This window comes from Phaseolus vulgaris, chromosome 8 (assembly GCF_051622355.1).
Source record: "Phaseolus vulgaris cultivar YP4 chromosome 8, ASM5162235v1, whole genome shotgun sequence".
NCBI lineage: Eukaryota > Viridiplantae > Streptophyta > Magnoliopsida > Fabales > Fabaceae > Phaseolus > Phaseolus vulgaris.
The window spans coordinates 9767963-9785077 of NC_143505.1; the positions used below are offsets into that span (position 1 = coordinate 9767963).

A 17115-nucleotide genomic window follows, 5' to 3' on the forward strand; every position below is an offset into this window, starting at 1 on the left:
AGTGATTAATGTTTGAAGGAGCATTAATTTGGATACTGTTTCAATCGCTTTCTATGGTATAATATATAGTTTAATTTTGGTGAGTGAAATTTAAAAGTTAGGCCGTGGCATGTTCTTAAGCTTTTTTTAGGTGTTGATCAATCACTTGTTTTGACATCTCACCAATTTATATGCTTTGAATTTGAATTTATATCTCTTGTTGTTTTTGTGTGTGTGTTTTTTTGGGATGAGAGGTGTAGATGGGAATATTTTTGGTACATATTCTTGGTGTTTCAGACAACTTTCACTGTTTTATTTTTTTGAATTGAGAACAAAATTTGAAAGGGAAAAAAATCTAATAGAAATGATGAGAAAAGTGAGGTTCTCTTGACACAAACCTAAGAAATAAAAGTGTTGAAAATGTTTTTATTTGTATGTTCTTTACTCAGCTGCAATTATTTAGGGATTTTCTTTCGGAAGTTTTTATTTGCAGATATAAACTCCCTAGGTAAATTATTCGCGGATTTAAATTTTAAAGGGACTTTACTTGTGGAATTAAATATTCAGAACATTAACGGTTAGAATTTGAAAATTTTCTTTTCTTTATTTTTTATTTCCCTATCTATCACCTTTTATTTTTATTTTTCTATTTAGTACTCTTTTGTTTTTATTTTTCTATCTAGCACTCTTTTGTTTTTATTTTTCTATCTAGAACTCTTTTGTTTTTATTTTTCTATCTACCACTATTTTAAAGTAAAAAAAATTTAAAAAAAAATAAAATTTGAATGTATTAAAAAATAAATATTTTTAATTTTTTAAATAGTTAAAAATATAATTAATGAATAAAGAAATAAGTTTTTACAAAATAAAAAAAAAAAATTAATAAATTAAAAATGTTTAGTTTAAATTTTTTTAAGAATTTTGTGTGTCTGTGTTTGATAATATGAACCACATTTTTTTTGTTTGATCATGTTGTTCTCTTTTGTATATATCGGTCCTTATTCAACTTGATTTAGGTCCCCCTTTGAGGTTCTTTACATGGGCATAGTATTTGACCAGTGTATGCAGGTCAATACTCTTCAATATTATCTGTGTGTTCATTATTAATTAATACTAATTGACTTTGTTATTTTTATAATTATGTCATGTATTTTTGACTTAAAATTAACATGATTACATCATCAATAATAATAAAAATAAATACTAATTTATGTTTATAGATTCAACTTTCATTCTTAAAAAAAATTAAACTAAACATTTTTAATTTATTACTTTTTTTATTTTTATCTTGTAAAAACTCATTTCTTTATTCATTAATAGCTATTTTAAAAATTATAAATATTTAGTTTTTTAATGTGTTCAAAATTAAAATTAATAATTATTTTTTAACTTTTGAAATGGTGCTAGATAGGGAAATAAAAATAAAAGTATGTTAGATGGAGAAATAAAAGTGTAAATAGTATTATATGAAGAATTGAGTCCTGTAAAGAATTTTTTTTATCATATATTACCTTTTTAAATTAAATAAATAATGAGAAGATTATTAGTTTAATACTTGTTGAATAAATGTCGGCTGGTCCAAAAGACAATTCTTTATGTATGTTAATAAAAGAAACTTTTGGGGTTGATTATATATTTTTGTAGGTTTCTCGTGACGGTGAAATAATCACTTTTATAATATATCATATATTTTATCTAAATATATAATATATCATACTTTCTTTTATCTAAATTTATTTTGCGTTTATAGTATCTTTCATCTTTTATCGTTGAAATCCTAATATGATATTAGAGCTTAAATGTTTTTTTTAAGGGAATAATGAGAGTGAAAAAGAAGAGAAAGTGAGAAGTTTGAGAGAAAAAGCATTCCAAAGCAAAAATGGTCTCTGATAATTCTTTACCTTCACCTTCTTTTTGCTATTAGAACTTTCATTTGTGGGTTGAAAAGATGAAGATTCATCTGAGAACTCAAAGGTTGTAGGATATAGTGGAAGATATTTAAACTCCATTACTTGAAAGTCTAAGAGTAGAACAATTAGAAGTCATTAACAAACTAACAAAAGAAGAAAAAGCACTTGCTACATATAAGAATATACACAATACACAAGGAAAGACCACTCAACAACACTACCAAAACGGAGAAACAACTCTATGTTGCAATACTACATTCATATTAGTTTCCAAATAATAGTGTTAGCAAAAATGTGACTTTATTAGACTCAACCAAAAAGGTTGACTTTTAAAAAAAACATAAAATTATTTTTAAATTTATATTTATATTATGTAAAACTTATAGGTAGGATAAACTAATCCTAACTACATAAGTAGAGTTGACTAAGTCAACGTTCAATCGATGTTAACTTTTTAATAAATAAAAATATTTGTGTTATAGTATGATTAATGTCGATTTAGTTGACGTTTATAGAGTTCACTTAATGTTAGACATTATTAATATCGATTTATTCAATTCTAAATTGACACTAAGTGAAATAAATATAAAAAAGTAATTAGCGTTGACCTATTTGACACTAATGTTATTTGTTTAAGTTATCATTGCTTAGATAGACACTATGTCTTTAATATTTATTTAAGTTAGTGTCCACTAAGTTAATGCTAATTTATATGCTATAAATCCGTACATGTTCATGACAACAAATAGGAACCGTAAATGTTTTTAATTCAAAGGTCCATATTTAAAGATGACAAATCTCTTCACTCACAATTTTACACGCTCCTTTTTCTACATAAATCTTCTCACTCTCATCTTTTTTCCATCCACACTCATCTCTTTCATTCACACTTACCTTATTCATTCACACCTATCTCCTTCATGCACATTCATTTCCTTCATCTACACTCATCTCCTCCATCTACTACATTTTTTTGGTGTTTTATTTTTGTTGAAGATAGAATCATTGTAAGAGAAATTACTTTTTGAAATTGTTGTTATTAGTGTCGACCACATTGACATAAATTAAATTAATATTAAACAAATTTAATTTAGTGTCAAATTAATCGAGATTAAATTAAATAAACTAAAAGGCTTTAATAAAAACAATTAAAGTTGGCCTTAAAAAACTAATGCTAGGGAATTAGCATTTTGACTTTAGAGCCAAATGTGCGATATAAATCCAATACTATTTACTAATTAGAGTTAGCTTTTGGTTCCTGTAGTGCAAATTATTACTCAACAAGAAAGATCAAATAAGCTTGGTTGATAAATAGTGGATGCATAAACCACATGACTCATAATGCTAACATCTTAAAAGAGTTAGACAAGACATACATGTTCAAAGTCATTGTAGGCAATTGAAAGGTACTCTAAGCCTGAAGTTAGACTTTGACACTCGACATTCAGTATTTAGGATTAGATGAATGCGTACTTGATCCTTTGGAATTTGTGCTTATTTATATAATTATTGTGAGTCTATTGTCGTTAATGAGCCTAATAAAAGGAGATCAACAAACGCTGAGTCATCGTTGTTGGTCATGTCAGTTAATTTGGACTAGATGCAGAATTAGAGTCTTGGTCATACGGAACCTACTAGTACATATTTTTAATTAATTTTTTTTATTTAGAATAAATATAACCCAATTTTAAGTATTAATAAATTCAAACAATAGTTATAAGGTTATAATTTAAACTATGTTTTTCATATTTTCATGCAATTAAAATTATAATCTTAGAATTGTTTTTAAATGATCAATTATTTAAGAAACTTTATCTCAATTTTTACTAAAAATAAAAAATTTACAAAATAAAGAATTTAGTCTGTTGTTAGTTGATAGAGTTTAGCTAATAATCTTGGGTACTTCATAGAAGAATTGGAGTCTTTTCTTGGGCTTTTGAAGTTGGTTTGGAGACCAAACAATGATCATTTACTAGCAAAAAAGAAGATTGAAGCCATGACATAATTTCAAATAGAGTTATTCCCAAAACATTAATATTCTCTAAAAAAAATTAATTTATCTTTTAAAAATTTTAATTGAATATTTTTTTATTAATTTATCTTTTAATGTAGTATTTAAAAAAATATTTATTTAAAGATTTTTTAGATACTGTTTACACAAATAATTTATTATTATTTTAAATGATTTATTTATTTATTTTATATTTTATATATAAATAATATAAATGATTATTAATAATAATAAATTAATTATCATTTTAAGAAAATATATAAGTTGCTTTCCAAATAGCGACTAGAAAAGACATGACTCACAAAACTTTCAAGAATTTTCCATATTCTTTATTCTTTTCAAGAGTTGAACATTTCCATTTCAAATGGACATAAGTGAAATGTGTAACTTAAGAAATTTATTATTTTAAGATTTTTATCAGGACTTTTCAAATGTCTTAATTATTTCCAATATATTCACTCGAATAACTTAATATATAAGAAAATATTCTCCCATCCATATTAAAAATATTAATTATTGGCAATTAATTGTATTAATCTTATATTAGGAGTTTTATTTTATATTTAATCTTTAAATTAGTGTAAACACAATAAATTGTAGAAAGGAAAATTTAAAATTATAGAATTATAAGAAAACCTAATAATAAACGAGGGTCATCGACATTTCTTTGTTGATTTAATGCTTCATCGTATCATATACGATACTCTGTCGTTGTTTGTTTTCAATTTTTATTCTTCAATTCTAATCTCCAAGTTAGTAGTTTAATATTGTTTGCTTGACTTTAAAGACTTAGGATATGCAACATTTCTTCATGATAATGTCAAAGTTTTGCTTTGTTCCAATCAAAAACCTAAAATTTCCGTACTATAACATTACTTAATTGCAAATTCTAAACAACAACAGTCACACTAATATAATACAAAATTCAAACAATACTTATAAAAATATTTATGTTAAAATTATTTTGTATTGTATTACAAATAAAATATATCCATATTTATTATATTAAACTAATAGTTTTTCAAATAAGGAGGTGTAAAACACCATTTTAGATATACATTTCACCTAAAATTATCATGTTTAACAAGTTTGGTATTTTTTTTAAAGTTTATTCTTTTAATTATTTTTTTTGAGAAAGTATATAAATAAGAAATTCTTATGTATTGAAATGGATGGAAGTATTAAAGTATTGAAAGTTAAAATGAAGTAACTTCTCACTTTCTACACGCCAACATATAAAAGTGATAAATTGAAGAGATCATTGCCTTCTCGTTTTACTGCTGAAATATAATATTGGTGAAAATTGACCCAGTCCTCCACATAATGAAAAGTACATCTCTTTTATTTAATATTATTTCTGGTTATTTAATAATATTTTATACAAGAGTCACTATTTAGTCAACAATGAGTGAGTTTTTGAGTGTCTATAAAAGGAGTATGAGTATTCAAATTTCAATCATAAAATCTAATACCATCCTCAAACTCCTTACCAGTCACTTATTCAGCTTGTTCTATACTCATCTCCAATGAGAATCCATCAAATCTTCTTCAATATCTTCATACCCTTGTGCTTTATATGCTTGAACATCAACATCCACCAAGTAACATGCCACTGTCATGACCATGACCAATTCTTGTTACTCCAATTAAAGGAAAATCTTGTATTCAACCCAGCCACTTCTAACAAATTGGTTCACTGGAACCAAAGTAGTGATTGCTGTCAATGGAATGGAGTAACATGCAGCATGGGACATGTAATTGGTCTTGACTTGAGTGGGGAGTCTATTTCTGGAGAACTAGATAATTCCACTCTCTTTAAACTGCAATATTTGCTGAATTTGAATCTGGCTTACAATGATTTCAACTCTTCCATTCCATTGATGTTTGACAAGCTCAAGAATTTGAGGTCTTTGAATTTTTCAAATGCTGGATTTCATGGACAAATTCCTTCCCAGATTTCTCACCTGAAAAATTTGACGACACTTGACTTCTCTACATCACTTGCCTCGCAACATTTTTTCAAACTCCAGAAGCCAAATATCAGCATGTTCTTGCAGAACCTTACGAAACTCTCAGAACTTTATCTTGATGGTGTAAGGGTCTCTGCTGAGGGAAAGGAGTGGTGTCATGCTTTGTCTTCTCTTCAAAAACTAAAAGTGTTGAGCATGTCATCATGCAATATCACAGGGCCAATTGATTCTTCATTGGCAACTCTTCAGGGACTGTCAGTCATTAGACTGAATAAAAATAGTATCTCAAGCTCTGTGCCAGAATTTTTTGCAAATTTCTCCAATTTGAATGTTTTGGAGCTTAACAGTTGCAGGTTGAGTGGTCATTTTCCAAAGGGCATCTTTCAAATACAAACTCTAAACGTTCTTGATATATCAAACAACAAGGATCTTCATGGAGTTTTGCCAGACTTCCAAGAGGATGCAGTTCTTCACACCATGAATCTTAGTAATACAAATTTCTCAGGGAAATTACCAGGTTCTATTTCGAATCTAAAGCAGTTGTCTATTTTAGATCTATCTAACTGCCAATTCTTTGAAACACTCCCAATTTCAATGTCAGAACTCACTCAACTTGTTTACTTGGACTTGTCTTACAACAAGTTTAACGGTTCACTCCCTTCTTTCATGATGGTAAAAAAACTCAGATATTTATCTCTCTTGCACAATAGTTTGACAGGAACCATTGCTACAACTCATTTTGAGGGACTTGAAAATCTCCTCATCATCAATTTAGGAGATAATTTTCTGAGTGGAAAATTTCCTGTGTCACTTTTTACACTTCCATCTTTGCAAGAACTTACACTTTCTCATAATGGATTTGACGGTCCATTAGATGAATTCCCAAATGTTTCTTCCTCTAAATTACAGTTGATTGACTTGAGCAGCAACAGCTTGCAGGGCTCTATTCCTGTATCTATCTTTCGTCTTGAAGGACTTCGTTTCCTACAACTTTCTGCAAATGAATTCAGTGGCACCATAGCACTTGATATGATCCAGAGGAGTTTACATACATTAGGTCTTTCACACAATAACTTGTCAGTTGATATAACTTCCATTGATGACCATGACATTTCGTCCTTTCCCAGCATGAAATACTTATTGTTGGGTTCTTGCAATTTGGGAGAATTTCCAGGGTTCTTGAGAAACCATCCCCAATTGCATGCTTTAGACCTATCCAACAACCAGATTCATGGAAAAATACCTAACTGGATTTGGAGATTTGACTCTCTAGTTTATCTAAATCTTTCCAACAATTTTCTCACTACCATGGAAGGACCCTTTGATGATCTGAATTCCAAGCTATACATCCTTGACCTTCATTCCAATAAACTTCTTGGATCCATTCCTACTTTCACAAAATATGCTGTCCATTTGGACTACTCAAGCAATAAATTCAGCACTTTGCCACTTGACTTGGACAACTATATCCCCTATGTATACTTTCTCTCCATTTCAAATAACAGATTTCAAGGGAAAATCCATGAAGCCTTTTGTAATTTTTCTTATCTCCGGTTGCTTGATCTTTCCTACAATAGCTTCAACGGCTTCATTCCCATGTGTTTGATGACAAGGAATAGTACCCTCAGAGTACTAAATCTTGCAGGAAACAAACTCCAGGGTTCTATTTCTGATACCATTTCAATTTCATGTAATTTAAGGTTCCTTAACCTCAATGAAAATCTATTGGGGGGTGTTATCCCAAATTCTCTAGCCAACTGTCAGAGTCTACAAGTCTTAAATCTTGGAAATAATCAGTTTAGTGACAGATTTCCATGCTTCTTAAGGAACATTTCCACCCTACAAGTGCTAATTTTGAGGTCAAATAAACTCAATGGTCCTATTTCATGCACCCATAGCACTACCAATTGGGAGATGCTTCATATTGTGGATTTATCCTACAATAACTTCATGAGTATACTACCTGGAGCATTATTGAGAAGCTGGACAAGAATGATGGGTAATCATACTGTATCCTATGAAGAGCATGGGACATTATTTTTTGACATGTTTGATAATCATGACAAAATGCGTTACGATAATTTGTTCTCGGTTATCAACAAGTTTCTCGTAGTAAAATTATACAAATTATTGTCAACTGAACCTTACACTGTGGTTGACCACATATTTGCTTACTATGTTACTTCTAACCAATTTGGTGGTCGCTATTTGAATTCAGTTGCAATTGTGCACAAAGCAAAGCAAATGGAGTTTATCAAAATTCCCTCTGCCTTCTCTTCCTTGGATCTCTCCTTTAACCATTTTCAAGGTCCAATACCTCAAGAATTTTCGAGATTGAGAGCACTGAAATCTCTTAACCTGTCACATAATGCTTTCTCAAGCAATATCCCCTCATCAATAGGAAATTTGAGGAATCTTGAATCCATGGACTTGTCAAATAACAATCTGAGTGGAGAAATCCCACTCGAGCTTGTGAACTTAAATTTTATAGCATACTTGAATCTCTCATTTAATCATTTGTGGGGGAAAATCCCAACAGGTGGTCAAATGAACACATTTGAAGCATCTTCTTTTGTGGGCAATGAAGGATTATGTGGGCCACCCTTGAAAGGTTGCACCAATGGTAGAGTGGGAGATTCAGCTCCAACACCAGTACATGAAATGCATGGATCAATTGAGTTAAATTTCATAAGTGTGGAGTTGGGATTCATTTTTGGGTTGGGAATCTTCATCCTTCCCCTTATGTTCTTGAAGAGGTGGAGGGTTTTGTATTGGCAGCTAGTGGATAATTTCCTTCAAAGGATTGTCCCCCAACTTGATTTTGTCTATGAATACTATGGAGGCCAAAGGTACAAGTCTCTAAAGTGGATGGGGTAGCTGATCTCACGATGGTGAAGCAAACATATGTTGCATCTTCTTTCTCCTTTGGGTTTTCATGTTTTCTTCTTGGACTTGTTTTTATGAATAAACACAGTGTTATAAATCACTGTATAATAAATGTTTTATGTTTGACACAATCTAAAACCAACATCTTAAAGTAAAGTTTTGTATATAATAATAATAATAATAATAATAATAATAATAATAATAATAATAATAATAATAATAATAATAATAATAATAATAGAGAAGTGGTATGTTAGACGGTGCAGACTTCATCTGGTATGAATTCCATATCCATTAATCTGTTATAAACAGTGTAATGAATCATAGATTCTGACAGCTCATAGACATTTTAATGGGTGATGCAATCTGAGAGTTCATAAACGATTTAAGGGTATATATCAGAGTAACATTCCCATTAACATTATGAATTTCATTAATGTTCATTAATTTGTTGTAAACACAATGTTATGAATCATAGCTTTTGATAGCTCATAGACCTTTTAATGGGTGATGCAGTCTGAAAGTTTACGGTCTAATGTATCTCACAGTAACATTCCCTCCCATTCACATTAACAGTAACATTCCGATTAACATTAACATAATAACATTTTTGAAGCTTTCTGAAATCAATAGTGTCTAATCTAATATTAAGTAATCAAAAGAGAATACATGAATGAATAGTGAATTAAATATTAAGTACTTCAATTATTCAAGGTTGTAAATGAGGTTTTAAAACGAACAAAATTGATTTCCTAAGGTGTGAATAATTACTGTCCGTAAGGACTTATCCGTAATGTATTGCACAACTCTCCTAGGATACAACAGGAATTTTTCAAAAATTTTCGAGGATCAGAACTAGTAAGTTACTCTTAAAAGAATAAATACCCAATAGAACCCAGAAATATAATAATTAAATAAAATAATAAAAGTGAAAAGGGAAAGAGAAGAAGATGAAGGTTGCACGGAGAGTGATATAGGAAGATGAAGAAGAGAGGAAGCTTAAGTAAGAGATCTGTGTAAATGAGAACGAAACCCCCTCTTTATATAGGGAGAAGAACCAAGTATCTGTTGCATCTTCACAACTGAAATCGTGGCACATTCCATTGACTGACCGCCGGAAAAGGAGCAACCGCCCAAAGATTGGGGAAGACCGCGAAGATGAAGGAACGCAGAGAGAGTGAAGGACGTGAACCTTCCCTAGACGTGCGACCACGATCTAGGGTGTAGAGGGCAACGATGCGCATCAAACTTGGATTAGATCCAGTAACTGTTCCACTTCCGCGATCTACTCCAACGTCCTCGAAAATCGCTAGGGTTCTGTACACACACTTTGTTCTCTTTCGTTTTTTCACAGTCTCTGATTTTTACCGTTTTTCAATATATGTAGTTTTACAACAATCCCCCACATATTGCAAAAGATAAAACATAGAGATAAAGAAAGGAAAAATAATTTTGGGTTCATCTAAGATGTAATGCATCAGAGCTGGTATAGCAAGCTATATGAACCAGTCTTAGATTGATGAACTTAACACTTAGTATGTGTTAGAGGTTTATCAATCACAATACACCCCCACATTACTTGTTGTTATCGTTGTGTTGCGCTACTAGGCCATGCGCCTGCCCGGTATTCATGAGTGCTATAGAGATCTTGCCAAGATTTCATGCAAGCGGCTCCACTTGACACTCATACAGGTGATTTCATCAAGTGTATGTTGCAAATCATACACCACCCATAAGGGATATGAAGATCATTAAAACTTTGTAAATTGTTAAAACTCTTTTACCTCATAATTTTAACCACAAAGTCTATCCTCTCGATAATACAATATCTAACACTTTCACACACACCATAGGAATGGACAAAATTGATTTAAAATCAGTATTAGTGCTAACAGAACTAACAAGTGAGTTGTTTTTACCCATATGAACCTTATTCATGGGATCTCCAATCACAAAGGTTGGGTTTCCATCACTTGTTTGTTTGCAAGTGGCTTAAGTCCCATTCCCCTCGATGTTTCTAAAATCATTTTTCTCCCTAGGGGTTTTCTCAAAGGATCTACTAGATTCCGTATGGACTTGACATAGTCAATAGAAATCGTTCCACTCTTTAACAGCTGTTTCACCAAATTATGTCTCAATTGTAAATGTCTATTCTTTCCATTGTAGCTTTTATTTTTAGCTATAGCTATTGCCAATGGCAATCACAATGCATTGATACAGATGGGGTTGGTTTCACTCCTAACGAAATGTTTGCTATGAAGTTTTTCAACCACTCAACTTCACTACCAGCCATCTCGAGTGCAACAAACTGAGATTCCATTGTTGATCTTGCAATAATCGTTTGCCTGGCTGATCTCCATGTAAATGCACCACCCCCAAGTGTAAATACATAACCAATAGTGGATTTATTCTCATCTGAATCAGAGATCCAGTTAGCATCATTGTATCCTTCTAGCACAACGGGAAATCCACTATATTCAATAGCATAATCCATTGTACCTCTCAAGTATTTCATGAGTCTCGCAAGTGCATCCCAATGATCCTGACTAGGACATTGAGTGTATCTACTCAGTCTACCTACTACATAAGCAATATGTGGTGTAGAAATGCTCATTAAATGCAATAAGCTCCCAATTATCTGGGCATACTGAGTTTGAGAAATAGATTATCCTCTATTCTTCTTTAATTTAGAGTTAACATCATAAGGGGTACTCACTAACTTAAAGTCATAGTAACCAAACTTCTTAAGAAGTTTCTCAGTGTATTTTTCTTGGGATAGTAATATACTATCTCCCTTCCTTATGATTTTAACTCCTAGAATCACACTTGCTTCCCCCATGTCTTTCATCTCAAACTTAGATCCAAGAAACAATTTTGTTTTAAAAACTATATCATTACATGTACCAAAAATTAGCATGACATCCACATACAAACATATAATGACATATTCACCATTTTCAGATCTAGAATACACACATTTATCAGCATCTTTGGTAGAAAAACCCTCACAAAGTAAAACATTATCAAGTTTTTCATGTCATTGTTTTGGTGTTTGTTTCAAACCATATAGAGATTTTAAGAGTTTGCATACCCTTTCCTTTTGACTTGGAACTACACATCCTTCAGGTTGAGTCATATAAATTTCCTCTTCTAATTCACCATTCAAAAAAGTTGTTTTAACATCCATTTGATGAATTACTAACTTATGGATAGATGCTAATGCTAGCAACACACATATAGAGGAAATCCTAGTAACAGGTGCAAAAGTATCAAAGTAATCTATTTTATGTTTTTGAGTAAAACTTTTAGCTACTAATCTTGCCTTGTATTTCTCTATGAATCCATCAGGATGGTACTTCTTCTTAAAGATGCACTTACAACCAATGGATTTTTCTCCTTTAGGCAGATCTACTAAGGTCCACGTAATATTTTTCTTAATTGAATCAAACTCAGTTTTAATGGCCTTATCCCAATGTTTAACATCAGGAGCACTAGTAGCTTCTAAAAAACCTTATTGGATCATTCTCAACTAGATAAGTGTAAAAGTCATCTCCAAATGATGTTTCCTTTCTCTGTCTTTTACTTCTCCTAACATCCTCACACAAGGCATCACTAACACTATCTATAGGTTGTTCAGATGTACCACTACTCTTTAGAGAAAAGATGTGTTCAAAGAACTCAACGTTTTTCATCTCTACTATAGTGTTACGTTCAATTATATCACTTTTAAGAACTAGAAACTTGTAGGCAACACTATGTTCCGCATATCCTAAGAACATGCAATCAGATGTTTTAGAGCCTATTTTCCTTTTCTTAGGATCATGTAACATTACTTTAGCTAAACACCCCCACACTCTTAGGTATTTCAGATTTGGTTGATAACCTTTTCACAACTCATAGGGTGTTTTACCAATTTTCCTATGCGGTATCCTATTTTGCAGAAAACACACGGTAAACAGAGATTCACCCCATAAATTATCAGGAGCATTAGATCCAATAAGCATGGCATTCATCATTTCTTTAAGAGTCCTGTTTTTTCTTTCAGCTACTCCATTAGACTCAGGTGAATACGATGAGGTTACTTCATGAATTATACCTTCTTTTTCACAATAATCATTAAATAAAACATATTCACCACCTCTATCTGATCTAAAATTTTCTTATTCAATTGATTTTCTACTTCTGCTTTTATAAGTTAAGATCATGTTAAAAGCTTCATCCTTATGTTTAATTAAATACACTTTTGTGTATCTAGAAAAATCATCTATAAAAGTTACAAAATAATTTTTACCACCTCTAGACATGGTTTGTTTTAAATCAGCAATGTCGGTATGAATTAAACCAAGAAGTTCAGTTTGACGTTCTATAGAGTGACATGTTTTCTTTGTTATTTTAGATTCTGCGCATACATCACATTTACTATTTTGTTTGTCATGCATGTTGATTAATCCTAGTCGTTGCAATTTCATAACATACGAAGAATTTACATGTCCTAATCTAGCATGCCATATATCATACGAGTCAACAATATAAGCAGAAGATTCAAACTCATTCATAACTTCATAAATGTTCAATACAAAAAGACCTTGATCACAATATGTCTTCCTCACAAAAACATTGTTTTTTGTCATAACAATCTTATCATATTCAAATGACACTTTAACCCCAACTTTGCTTAGCAATGCCATAGAGATCAAATTAACTCTAATTGATGGCACATGTAGCACATCACTCAAAGCCAGAGTTTTACCAGATGTGAGCTTCATAAGAACTTTTCCTTTTCCTAGGACTGGAGTTGTCCTGGAGTCACCTAGTTAAACTAGTTCTTCTCCACCCCCCACACTTGTGTAGGAGGTAAACACATTTCTGTTTGCACAGATGTGTCTGGTAACCTCAGAGTCTACCACCCATTTTCTCACATTTGTCAATGGATTTACTTGTGAAACGAATGCCACAATAGTATCTTTCCCTTTGGCTAGATTTGCCTTAGGAGGATAGTCGTTTTTGGCCCTATGTCTGCATTGAGGTGCATGATGACATGACTTTCCACAGACAAAGCAATTACCCTTTTTTCTTGAAAGTGAGGTTAGTTCCATTGGGTCGAGAGAATTTATTATATTTCTTTTTATGATCAAATTTTTTCTCGTACCTTTTTGGAGCTAGTTTGTCTTCTACCACGTTTGCTTTGGCAGACAAAGTTTTGGCCTCTACAGCAGCGCACTCCTTCCTGTTTTTGTCTTCGATGATGATGTGGGTGATCAGATCTGATTGTGACATCTGTTTGTGTCTGTGCTTTAGTTGTTGTTTGTAATCCATCCAAGATTGTGGAAGCTTTTTTATCAAGAGTTCGGACACGAATTCATTCGGCAAGGTTATGCTTTCAGTTTTGATATCTTCAATCAGCTTGTGATATTCGTTTATCTGCATTTTGATGTCTTTGCCTTCGATCATCTCCCAACGGTAGTAGTTTGCAATTACGAACCTTTGTCTGACGATGTCTTCGGCAGTATATTTGAGGATAAGAGAATCTCAAATATCTTTTGCATTCTTATAAGAAGCATAGACATCGAACAGATCGTTAGATAATACACTGAGTAAGGTGTAACGACATACCTTATTTGCATGGATCCAATCATCAACTTGTTTCGCAGTCGTGCTTGAGTCGGGTTTAGAAGTTGTAAGTGCAAGAGCAACTCCATACATGTCCAATAGGGTGGACACGCGTTCTTGCCAACGTCGGAAACGAGAGTGAAGATTGACTGGCTTCCGAAAACGGAGCAGCCGTCGAAAGATTGGGAAAGACTACAAGGATGAAGGAACGCAACGAGAGTGAAGAATGTGAACCTTCCCTAGACGTGCGGCCACGATCTAGGATGTAGAAGGCAACAATGCATATCAAACTTGGCATAGATCTAGTAACCGTTCCACTTTCACGATCTACTCCAACGTTCCCGGAAATCGATAGAATTCTGCACACACTCTGTTTTCTTTCATTTTTTCACAGTCTCTGATTTTTACCGTTTTACAATATATGAAGTTTTACAACAGAAACCATCCACATAAACAGATACAAAATATCTTCCAATGTTCTTGACGCACACAATCACTTCAAACATCCGTCCCCAACGAAGTGAGCTCTGCAATGTTCCTCGGGTCATTCTCTGTTGTTGAGACCACAACACGGGTGATATATTATTTTGTTTCTCATTATTTAATCTATCTCTGTGATATTTGTTTTTACTTTTTAGAACGTGATCGCTCAGAATAATGTAGTAACTTTTAGTGAACAAAGATTAGCGTGTTTTTGACGCTACGTAATGATTCAACAACAATATCTCTAAAGGGTTTCATCATTTTCACTTTCATTACCTCCCTCCAGTTATGTTAATTCATTCTACATTATGTTCTTGGACTAAAATATTTTTGGAAAATTAAATTAAATTATAACCTTGTCAGAAATATATATATATACCAACGAGTGTGTATATATTAATGTATAATTACATAAAAAAATAAAGATATGTACAATATTTAATAAATAATTAAAATGTTTCTATTTTAGAAAGTCGATAACTTATAAAATGAATCATTAAATCAATAAAAATAAAATAGGAAACATAATTTATGAAAAATTAATGAAATTATTAACAACAGAATATGAATAAAACATTATTATTATTAATGTTTAAAGAAGTCTTCTATTCTTTCTTTTATTACTTTGTAAATTTAAAATTAGCTTTCTACGCTTCCTTTACTACTTTGTAAATTTCAAATTAGTTTTCTACGCTTTCTTTATTACTTTGTAAATTTAAAATCTACAACGACTATTTTTAAGGTTATTTGGAAATTAATATTAATTTTTTAATAATACTGTGTTAATTATTAAAAATTAAACATGGTCAATTATTTTAATGATTAATAAAGTTCAAATAAAATTAATAACTTTTTTTATTATTCTAAAACCTAAATATATATACTCTGGCATGTGCGGTGTCGATTCCAGAAGCATGGAGAGCGTCGTGCAAAACGAAGTTGAGGTCGGTGACGAGGTGGCATTGGACACTAGAATTGGAACCGGTATGATAGAGAAGGCAAGAGGAGGAAAACGGGCGAAACTAAGATTTGAAAAATATGGAAGTTATGGGATGAAGAATTCAATGTTGGGAGAAGAACTTGATGATCAACTCCTTTTTAATTTTTATTTTTACTTTTTATGTATTTTTTTCATAACTATTTCAACTCTTTTTATTCTTATTATTATTGTTAACTTTTACTACTTGCAGATATGTTTTAAACATCAATCTACTAATTTCAGTATTGAATTAGTTGAAAGACGATTTGGGATCATCTGAACATAATTATACTATTATCTCTCTAAAGTTAGGTCGTCGTTGTAATCATATTTAATTTGACTACTAAACAAAAGGAATCTGATATACATTCTTCACATGAATATTGTTGAGAGACTCCATATATCTATTTTGTGTTTTGTTGTGTATTACCTAGTATAGAAGACTACCTTTACTCTAGATATTTTCCTTCTTTTATATTTTCTTTGGTTAGATATAGAATTTAACATTTTTATACATAATTGATCATTTTATTTTGAATTATTTTGATATTTGACTCAAAGTCTGCAAATTTATATGAATTTGATGTAATTTTCCTTTAGTTTATGTTTAATATGATAAATGAACTTCAACCCAAGTATAAAATGCAACATCCAACACTTATAGGTATTCAACATGGAAACAAAAGAAAAACTAAACTAACATTTTTTATTTAAATATTATCTATACCTATATATAAAAGGATTCTCCACTTTAACTGCTCTCAAATTTTTTCTTATTTTATCCTTATATTAATATTTGATTTTATTTTAGTATTTTGGGCATTGCGTCATTTCTTTTTCTTTTTTTAAATATTTGAAATAAATGGAACAACCGTTTTGAATGGAAAGAGATAATTTTTTTTGAAAATTAATTGCATAATGAGAAGGGGTGTCTGTTTTATGAGAGAGAAATAAATTTAAAAATTATTTGAAATAAATAGAGCAACCGTTTTGAATTGAAAGAGATAATTTATTTTGAAAATTAATTGCATGATGAGAGGGGTGTCTGTTTTATGGTTTTATGAGAGAGAAATAAATATTAGGAGACTTGAGTAGTGGTCAAATGTGACCAAACTTGAGCAATTTTGAAAATTGAGTATATTGTCATTTTCTATTATTACTAAATTAAAGATAAAGGAGAACCCAAAGAGAGAGGAACTACCGGAACAAATGGTTGCAAGTGCGAGAGAAAGAAAAAGGATATGAGCAAGTTATGTCTGTTTTTTTGTTCATATTTGGTTACTTTTT

At 31.2% G+C, this 17115-nt stretch overlaps 1 protein-coding gene and 1 pseudogene across 1 annotated transcript; one reads left to right on the plus strand and one right to left on the minus strand.

The window, feature by feature from the left end:
* Positions 1-4929: 4929 nt before the first annotated feature.
* On the plus strand, positions 4930-8893 carry LOC137824187 (receptor-like protein 7). The gene has a single exon (XM_068629672.2). It carries the CDS (start codon positions 5427-5429, stop codon positions 8745-8747), a length of 3321 nt encoding a protein of 1106 aa, XP_068485773.2. The 5' UTR covers positions 4930-5426; the 3' UTR covers positions 8748-8893.
* Positions 8894-10941: 2048 nt separating this feature from the next.
* LOC150025397 (secreted RxLR effector protein 161 pseudogene) lies at positions 10942-11370 on the minus strand (annotated as a pseudogene).
* Positions 11371-17115: the final 5745 nt, after the last annotated feature.

Bases quoted from the DNA above. Each gene is read 5' to 3' on its own strand.
- LOC137824187 (XM_068629672.2), top strand. From the start codon at position 5,427: ATGAGAATCCATCAAATCTTCTTCAATATCTTCATACCCTTGTGCTTT.